This window comes from Myotis lucifugus, unplaced genomic scaffold (genome assembly GCF_000147115.1).
Source record: "Myotis lucifugus unplaced genomic scaffold, Myoluc2.0 scaffold_43, whole genome shotgun sequence".
Lineage (NCBI taxonomy): Eukaryota > Metazoa > Chordata > Mammalia > Chiroptera > Vespertilionidae > Myotis > Myotis lucifugus.
In genome coordinates, this window is record NW_005871091.1 from 5,727,067 (window position 1) to 5,736,729 (window position 9,663).

Genomic DNA, 9,663 nt, shown 5'->3' on the forward strand with positions numbered 1-9,663 from the left:
TCCAATAATACTTTATATGTTTTAGATTTGTCTGGTCAAAATGTTATAGTAAAACTGCATTTAAAATAATTTCAAATTCATAATGTAAGTGAGATACATAATTTAACCCAGTTATGTGTCTTCTGAATCTTCTTTAACAAGGAGTATTTTTTTGAGCTAAAGCCTCTTTTATGAAGTATACAAGTCTAACTGATCTAGCTTAGAAGATAGTAACATTCTTGTCCTATCCACCAATCCAATTTTAGGTCCATATTACCCATAAGGAAGCCACTTAAGGATGCAGACAACTCTTACAGACACTGCTTTAATAGGTCCTTGTACGTTCTGGCTGCTGCAGAATTCCTTTTGGTGAAAGAAAACATTAACATGGGGAAGACCAATCAATCTTCTGTGACAGAATTTGTCCTATTGGGGCTTTCTGGCTACCCAGAGCTTGAGGCCATTTACTTTGTTTTGGTCCTATGTATGTACCTGGTGATCCTGCTGGGAAATGGAGTCATCATAATCGTAAGTGTCTATGACTCCCACCTGCACACCCCCATGTACTTTTTCCTCAGTAACTTATCATTCTTGGACATTTGCTACACCAGTTCTTCTATTCCCCTATTTCTCAGCAGCTTAACTTCAAAGAAAACCATTTCCTTCTCTGGATGTGGAGTGCAAATGTTTCTCTCCTTAGCTCTGGGATCCACAGAGTGTGTCCTTCTCAGCATGATGGCATTTGACCGCTATGTGGCTATATGCTTCCCTCTGAGATACCCCATCATTATGAGCAAGACTTCCTATGTACCCATGGTTGCTGGGTCCTGGGTTGCAGGGGCTATCAATTCTGTGTTGCAAACCTCTTTTGCCATGCAGCTTCCTTTCTGTGGGAATAATGTCATTAATCATTTTACTTGTGAAATCTTAGCTGTCTTAAAATTGGCCTGTGCTGATATCTCTATAAACGTTATTTGCATGGCTGTTGCTTATATGATTTTTCTTGTTGTCCCAGTACTTTTCATTTTTGTTTCTTATGTTTTGATTATGTCCACCATCCTGAGAATTCCTTCTGCAGAGGGAAGGCGCAAAGCCTTCTCCACCTGCTCTGCCCACCTAACAGTGGTGATTATATTCTATGGAACCGTCTTCTTCATGTATGCAAAACCCCAGGCTAAAGACTCTTCCAGTACAGACAAAGGACACGTCACAGACAAAATCATCTCTCTCTTCTATGGAGTTGTGACACCCATGCTCAATCCTCTCATCTATAGTTTGAGGAACAGAGATGTGAAGGCAGCTGTGAAGAGTATGTGTCAGAAATGCTCCTCACAGGGAATGTGAATGCTATTAAAAAAATTCCTTTACTCTGAATTCAGGTCTTGTTCTCACCTCAAAGTTCCAAAACAAAAATAAGAGTTGGTGGTACCATTAATCCCTGAAACTAATTTTTCTGTTCCTGGTATTTAAATGTGAGAGAAATCTAGGGCCTACCCTTTCCCTTCATGACTGGATTAAAGAGAAAAGGTACAGAAATTCATGGGTAAAAGGATTTGTTAGGTCTGATCAAATAATTGAATCAGTGCTCCCTCCCCTGGGAACTGACCTTTAGGCCACTTCACAATGGACATTCCACTTGCTTAGACCACATTCCACTTGCTAACATGATTCTCTCTCCCCTCTGGACTATCCTAGAATCCGGACCAGCACAAGAGAATTCTCCACCCAGAAAAAGCCTGCCTAGAGTCCTTTAAAAACCTCTGACTCCCCGTCTTTGGGTGCTGGCACCATTTTGGGGCTTATCCCATCTGGTATCCAGATGACCTAATAAATTTATAATCCCTCACCACTTTGGCCTCATGCATTCCTCCTTCGGCGACCTTAACAGGATTTTCATTCCAACCATCTACTTTCTCAAGGATAACAAAATTTAGTTCAGGAATGATGGATTTTATAATCTTATGTAAAAGGAAATATTATTTTACTAACTTAACTTATTATCCTCTACATGCATTAGTTTTCTAGTCTCATCTCTTTTTTAGGAAGAAAGTTGAAAGTGCCTTGTGAAGGGGCATAGTACTATATGAACTCAACATTAAATGATTCTTATTGGGGATAATCTTTGATCATTTAGAGGGAAAGGGTGAGGACTTTAGGGCATCAGGTGCCTGGCCTGTGTACATGGCACAGAGAGACAAGAGTAGAAAAACGAAGCTATTTTTCATAGGGATGAACCGTGGCATGTTTGAGTGAAAACCTTTGTTACTGATAAATTACTCAAAAAATTACTTAATTTCTAAAGAACTTGATTGCACAGTTCTCTGAGAACATGGTGATAATGGGTTTAGAGTGTTACAGATAAGTATTTTTTCAGTTACATGAATTTCCTATAGAATGTGAACTTTCCGTTCATTCCGTCATTTATTCTTTATTTTGATTATTCAATCAACCAGTATTTACTGAACACCTATTTTAGCTCAGGCATTGTGTTAACTGTTGGTGATACCAAAAAAAAATAAACAACATGGAAACAAGAACAAAACACGATCAAGGAGCACACAGTCTTGTGGAATACAGACTGACACATAAATTGGGGACAAAAAATGTTAAATAATATTAATAACTTTATCCTCTCTATCTTCTAAGCTGGATATTTTGTTTGCTTTCATAATATGTTAGGTCTTTATTGGGCTGAACAGAGTAATGGGTGGATTTGGAGTAGTTTAAATGGGATAAACTGAAAGGGCTTGGCCATCTCTAAGAAACAAATGAAAGGGGACAGTGAGAAAGCGGGGATAATGCAACAAGGAAGAAAGCATTGCACACTAGAGATTTTTTTTACTGTTTTTATTTTTATCTTTATTGTTGAGATTATTACAGATGTCCTTCTTTCCACCCCCCCCCACAATTGTCCTCCTCCACCTGGTTCCTGCCCACCCCAGGCCTTTGCCACCCTATTGTCTTTGTCCATAGGTAATGCATATATGTATGTAAGATCTTTGTTTAATCTATTCCCATTCCCGCAACCCCCTTCCCTCAGAATCATCAGTCTGTTTCATTTCCATGCCTCTGATTCTATTTTATTTACCAGTTTATTCTGTTTGTTAGATTTTGTATTCATTTATTTTGAGTTTTAGATTCAATTGTTGATAGTATGTATTTGTTGCCATTTTGTTGTTCATATTTTTTATCTTTTTCTTCTTTTTAAAGAATACCCTTCAACATTTCATATAATACTGGTTTGGTGGTGATGAGCTCCTTTAGCTTTTTCTTGTCTGTGAAGCTCTTTACCTGACCTTCAATTCTAAATGATAGCTTTGCTGGGTAGATTAATCTTGGTTGTAGGTGCTTGCTATTCATCACTTTGAATATTTCTTGCCACTTCCTTCTGGCCTGCATAGTTTCTGTTGAGAAATCAGCTGACAGTCATATGGGCATTCCCTTGTAGTTAATTAACTGCTTCTCTCTTGCTACTTTTAAGATTCTCTCTTTGTCTTTAGCACTTGGCATTTTAATTATGATGTGTCTTGGTGTGGTCCTCTTTGGATTCCTTTTGTTTGAGACTCTCTGTGCTTCCTGGACTTGTAAGTCTATTTCTTTCACCAGATAGGGGAAGTTTTCTGTCATTATTTCTTCATACAGGTCCTTAATATCTTGCTCTCTCTCTTCTTCTGGCACCCCCATAATGTCAATGTTGGTATGCTTGAAGTTGTCCCAGAGGCTCCTTACACTATCTTCATATTTTTGTATTCTTTTTTCTTTTTGTTCTTCTGTTTGGGTGTTTTTTGCTCCCTCATATTTCAAATCATTGATTTGCTTCTCAGCATCATCCACTCCACTGTCGAATCCCTGTATATTAGTCTTTATTTCTGTCAGTGTATGCTTAATTTCTAACTGGTCCTTTTCCACTTTTTTTGGAAGTTTCTAGAAGATTCTTTTTTAAAAAAATATATTTTATTGATTTTTTAGAGAGAGGAAGGGAGAGGGATACAGAGTTAGAAACATCGATGAGAGAGAAACATCGATTCAGCTGCCTCCTGCATGCCCCCCACTGGGGATGTGCCCGCAACTCAGGTACATGCCCTTGACTGGAATCGAACCTGGGACCCTTGAGTCCCCAGGCCGACGCTCTATCCGCTGAGCCAAACCGGTTAGGGCATAGAAGATTCTTAAGTAACCTTATAACCATGGTTTTGAACTCTACATCCAGTAGTCTGCTCTCTTCCATTTCTTTCATTTGCAACATGCCTCCCTGTCTCCACATTTTGGCTACTTCCCTGTGTTTGTTTCTATGTATTGGGTAGAGCTGCTGTGTCTCCTTGAGCTGGTAGAGTGGCCTGGAGTAGTAGGTGTTCTATAGAGCCCAGTGGCTCAGCCTCCCCAGTCACCTGAGCTGGGAGCTCTAGGTGCACCCCTTTGTGGGCTGTGAGCACAGTCCTGTTGTAGTTGAGACTTGATTGCTGTTGGTGTCGCTGAGAGGAGTTAACCTCCAGGCCAACTGGCTGTGGGGACCAGCTGAAACTACAGTGGGAGAGCTGCTGTGCAGGGGACACCCTTATGGAGCAGGACTTGCTTCAGAGGGGTTTTGCTGCTCACTGAGTCTGCCCCTTGAGTGTGTAGCTTATGCATATGTAGAGTTGTAATCTGGTATGGTCTGACACTGACCACTGGGTACACTGGATCTTGGGTCTCCAGGGAGGTGCAAAGTCAGCCACTTCCTGGGACCACCCAGCAGGAGATACAGAGAGATCTGCAGATTCCTCCTCTTTGTATCGGGTTTGGAAGTGCCCAGATGAGGCCCACCTATGAAGCAAGGCAAGCTGGTGCTGGTGCTGGGTTTTGGGCCGTCTATTGGTTTGAGAGATTTTTATCCTGAGCAAGGAAAGGCCATTCATATGCAAAAGCTGCTGCATATAGCTTGGGTGAAGTTGTAAATTGGATGAGGTGGGGTCTTAGGGAATCACCAGGGTGGAGCAAGCAGAAATGGCTGCCAGTCAGCCCTGCAACTGGGGAGGTGCCAGCATAGGAACAATGATCCCTGAGAGCACCTCTATCTGGGAGCTAGTCACCCTGAGTTCCTGCCTTGATGCCAGACAATCCAGTTTCTCCTCATATGTGTCTGTGTTCCCTAGCACCTCACCTGGTGCTGGAGCTCAGAGGAAGTGGGAGCTTGTAAGTTCTGTTCGTGGTGCCTGCCTTTTAAGAGAAACAGCTGTGTCTCCAGCAGCCTTTGTGTCACCGAGCCCCAGTATGCACTGGTTTTTACAGCCCGTTCTTCTTACTGCCTGTAGGGACTTCTTTTCCTAGCTCTGGGACTCTGGGCTGGGGGTCTGGTGTGGGGCTGGGACCCCTTACTCCTCCAGGTGGCCTCTGCAGAGATGATCTCCCTCCTGATTAAAAAAGCCACACATGGCCCTAGCTGGTTTTACTCAGTGGATAGAGCGTTGGCTGGTGGACTAAAGGTTCCCAGGTTCGATTCCAGTCAAAGGCACATGACCGGGTTGTGGGCTCGATCCCCAGTAGGGGGCATGTAGTAGGCAGCCAATCAATGATTCTCTCTCATCATTGATGTTTCTATCTCTCTCTCCCTCTCCCTATCTCTCTGAAATCAATAAAATATTTTTTAAAAAAACCATACATGTGGGTGTCGGACCAACCCGTTCCACGCATCCGTACTCCCTACCAGTCTCAGTGTGTTTTCTTCTTTACTTCTCTAGTTGTAGGACTTCCATTCAGTCAGCTTTCCAGTGGTTCTGGATGATGGTTGTTCTATATTTTAGTTGTAATTTACATGTGATTGTGGGAGGCGGCGAGTACAGGCATTTACCTACACCGCCATCTTCCTTTGAATCTCTCCAGATGGTTTTCAATCAAGGAGTGTATAAACCACATTGGGAGTCTTTGAAAAATACAGATTCTGATAGAGTAGGGCTGAGGTGAATCCTGAGTTCTGCATTTATGAACATGTTACAGGGTGATGCTGATGGCTCCTTTTCCACAGAGCACACAGAGTAGCAAGGCCTCTTAGATTGTGTCTCTCCAAAACCTGGGAGAGCACCACTGTGGCTTCAACTGTGTATAGAGTGGTAATTGGATAGTACACAGTGTGAAACGGAACGTTCTAGTGAGACTTGGAGGTGAGAATTCTGTGTGGTTTATTGCAAATGGGTTCAAGTTCTTCACGATTTTAGATATACAAGCAACCAAATTGCATATAGGTTGTCCATAGGAAAGTAATTAGACTTGTTGAATTTTCAGTTAGGCCAATATTTTTAAAATAATGGATTTTGGGTCAACTAAAGCACCAGAGTTTTTCATAAAAATGCATGGAGCAAATGTCTTCAATTTGAAAACAGAATTAAAAAATAAATATTAGCAAATGACCTTCCTGTTTAGAGTGAATGAATTACAGAATGTCTATTTATTTATTTATTTATTTATTTATTTATTTATTTATTTATTTATTTATTTTAATTTTGAAATATTGGGGGACCAGGTGAGCAAGTCCAGAAGGACTTCCACTGATGCTCAGGCTGCTCCAGTCTTTTATTGATCTGGAGTAGCCCTTAGGGTAAGGAGGTTTCAATGACACACGGATTAGCTCATCAGCAGACAATTTCCAGAAATAGCAGAATATCTAATCAACAATAATCAATAAGGATTTACATAAGTATCTAAGGAATTAAGTGAACTAAGGTGGGGATGATGCTTCAGCTACCATTATCTAGATTAACTGGGTGGTGCACAGCCCTGACCTTTGCTAGGACTTCAAAGGTTACTAACTTTTGGGGGTCTCTGTCTATACTCAGCTAGTGAAGACAATAAATGGACTCTGGCATCTCCCCCTTATTTTTTCTTTAAAAAATCAAGTATCTGTAGACTAGAAATATAAGAACAAGTCCTAATTTCAATGTCCAACAGTTCTGAGTCCAAGTTTCAATGTCCGACAGTTCATGTGTACATTCCAGCAATGAAATGCTGGTTCTGGATGGTGGACAAATGCAGGTCCGGTCCTCTCTGGTTTGGTCCTGGGCACCCTGCAGCGATGCACAGCTGCTGACTGCTAGCATGGCAAGGCGTCTTCACCATCTCCATCTCTGAACTATCTCTCCTGTCTTTGTGGCTAGAGCAATTTGGTCAGTTTCTCTCTGGGATCCGTTATTGCAGGATTCCACATGGTCTTGGAGCTGTTCTCTGAAAGTATACAAATGTATTTTCGACCAAAGGTTAATAAAGGAAACCTTACTTGGGGTCTTTTCTTTAAAATGATCTTCCCCTGGCTTACCCCGGCATCATGTGTGTTTTTCCTGGGTGTCTCGCTATTAGCATTATAAACGAAAAAAAATTTTTCTAAATGTAATTTAGTTACAGGATCTATTTCCTTACATGGCATTTTTCCACTATCCCCCCTTTTTTGATTTAATTAGAAGGCTTTTTGGAAAATTTATAATGCAGTCTAGATAACTTTAAATGTTAATTTTTTTGCACAAAAATATGACTGCTTTAGGTTCATAGCATGTTAAGCAATTTTACCATGAAATGAAAATTTTGGTTAATACTTTTTGAATAATTACTTATTTCAAATTAGCCAAATTTAATTACAGAATGTCCTTTTAAAAAAAGCTCTGTATCCTCATGGTATTCTGCCACAACTACAAACTGTATCTCTAGATAAATAAATTAATTGATCTAATGGATGAATACTACTTAATATTTTAATACAATGATTGTGGAGGTAACATAGGATTTGCCTTGTGATAGTCATTTGCCAACAATTTATGCTGCTTTCTGAGGAAACAATGCTCAGACCATTTAGTTGGTATATAAGAAGGTTTATAATCCTATTGAGTATGGAAAGGAGGACTCTTATTCAATTCAAGCTGTGCCAAACTATGCAGACTTACAAAGAGAGCAGGAAGAGGTGGATAGGCCAAATATACTCCTATTCAGTACTGTTTGAGATTGGAATTTGATTTAATTAATCAACCTATTAGTCTGCGTATAAATATCTGACCGAGGCTTTGAATAAGCATCTGTAGTCTGGAGTCTACACTGAAGCTGTTTTAGGGAAGGTATGAATCAGGTCCAATGCCATTTCTTCTCTTTTAACTTCTCCAAAATGTTTAATCCTATTTAGAAGTTATTTTGAGAAAATAATTATTTTATGCTGTGACTAAGGTAGTATATTTGGTACTCAGCCCTAAAATGATTGCTGCCAAAAGCTTTTACTTGCAGACATTTCTATAGGAAGCCACCCATTTCTTTTGATGCTTAAAAAATCTAATTAATTGAGTAGAGGCCATTATTTTTATTTCTCTCATAATGCTAGAGTAACTCCTTTAAGAAGGAACTGATAAATTCTAAACATTTTGTCCTTCAAAAGAGTACTGTGTTGAATACCTTTGAAATGTTTCCTGCATCTTTGTTTTCTTGTATAAGATGGAGTGCCATAATCTGTTTGGATAAAGGAAATGAAAAAATTTAAGACTAGTATGTAACAAATTTTTATTTATTTCCCATAGAACTTGGACTTTTAGATAATCTTGCCATCATTGTTATGCTATCATTTGAACTTGTTTTTCATATTTGTCTATTTTGATGATGGGGAATTATGAAATCATCACAGTACATCAATCATTTGATAGAGTATTTTACAACTATTAAATAATATTTTTGAAGAATTTATATTAATAAAAAATATTTATGTTTAACTGAAAGAAAAACAAAAACTAGTGTTCAGCATTGTTCGCAAAACCAGACCAAGGAAACATGCATTATAGAGGTTGGAAAGATATATCCCCAAAAAATTAACCATGGTATTTTTTCTGAAATTTCCAAATTTCTAAAATAAATATGGATACATATGGATAACAGAAAACTATAATTTAAAAAAAGAGAAAAATTTAAACAGGTACCTAATTATGTTAGAAAAATTAAGTCATAGTAAAAAAAAAAAAGAAAAAAAGAAAAATCTCAATTTAAACCGTCGTTAGGCCTGGAGATTACACATTGATTCTGAGTTGCACAGCATGCCCATTAAGATATTTTCTACATCCTAAGTGATGTCATAACAGATAACTATAACTTTAAAAAAAATTGGTGAGGGGCCTAATTTGGCTTTATAAAATCATCACTATTTCCTAGCATTAATAAAATGGGTTGAGTAAAGTATTAATTAAATTCATTCTCTGCCAAGAAAACTAAAGAAAAATTTCATTCCTTGAAACATCATTCTGATGTGATTTATTTGGGTGTTTCTCTTAAGTAATGTTAGATATAGGATTTTGAGGATCCCCTGTGACTTGGGGAGAAGGATGGAATGGGAAAAGAACTTAGTTCTTGAGAAGAAAGCTTAGAAAGATGTCCAGGAAGCATTGCCTTGTGATCAGGTCACTGAATTTCAGAAACAATGATGTTGAATACCAGTTTTAACTTGTTTCCTGTCCAGTGCTATGATCCTTTTCCCCCTCTCCCCATTATTTTTAGACCTTTAGTCAAACTCTATTTTTCCTGGATTAGTGGTTTTGTGGAAAACAAATTGCATTTGCATTCATTATTTGGGTGAAGCAGTTCAAGAAGAGGAGAGCACTGCTTGTTGTAGATATAGAATATGACTGAGAGCTCCTTTTAATTGTTTAAATTAGATAGATGGTGATTTTATGCCAATTAATTTGGGTGATAGGT

The 9,663-nt window shown here is 38.9% G+C and overlaps 1 protein-coding gene across 1 annotated transcript; it reads left to right on the forward strand.

Moving 5' to 3' along the window:
* Positions 1 to 1,712, forward strand: LOC102417062 (olfactory receptor 13C7-like; the record flags this gene model as incomplete). Its single annotated transcript, XM_006088105.2, has 2 exons — positions 1 to 1,288; positions 1,675 to 1,712. Coding segments are annotated over exons 1-2 (960 nt in total), but the record flags the coding sequence as incomplete, so codon positions are not given.
* Between the last annotated feature and the right edge of the window lie 7,951 nt (positions 1,713 to 9,663).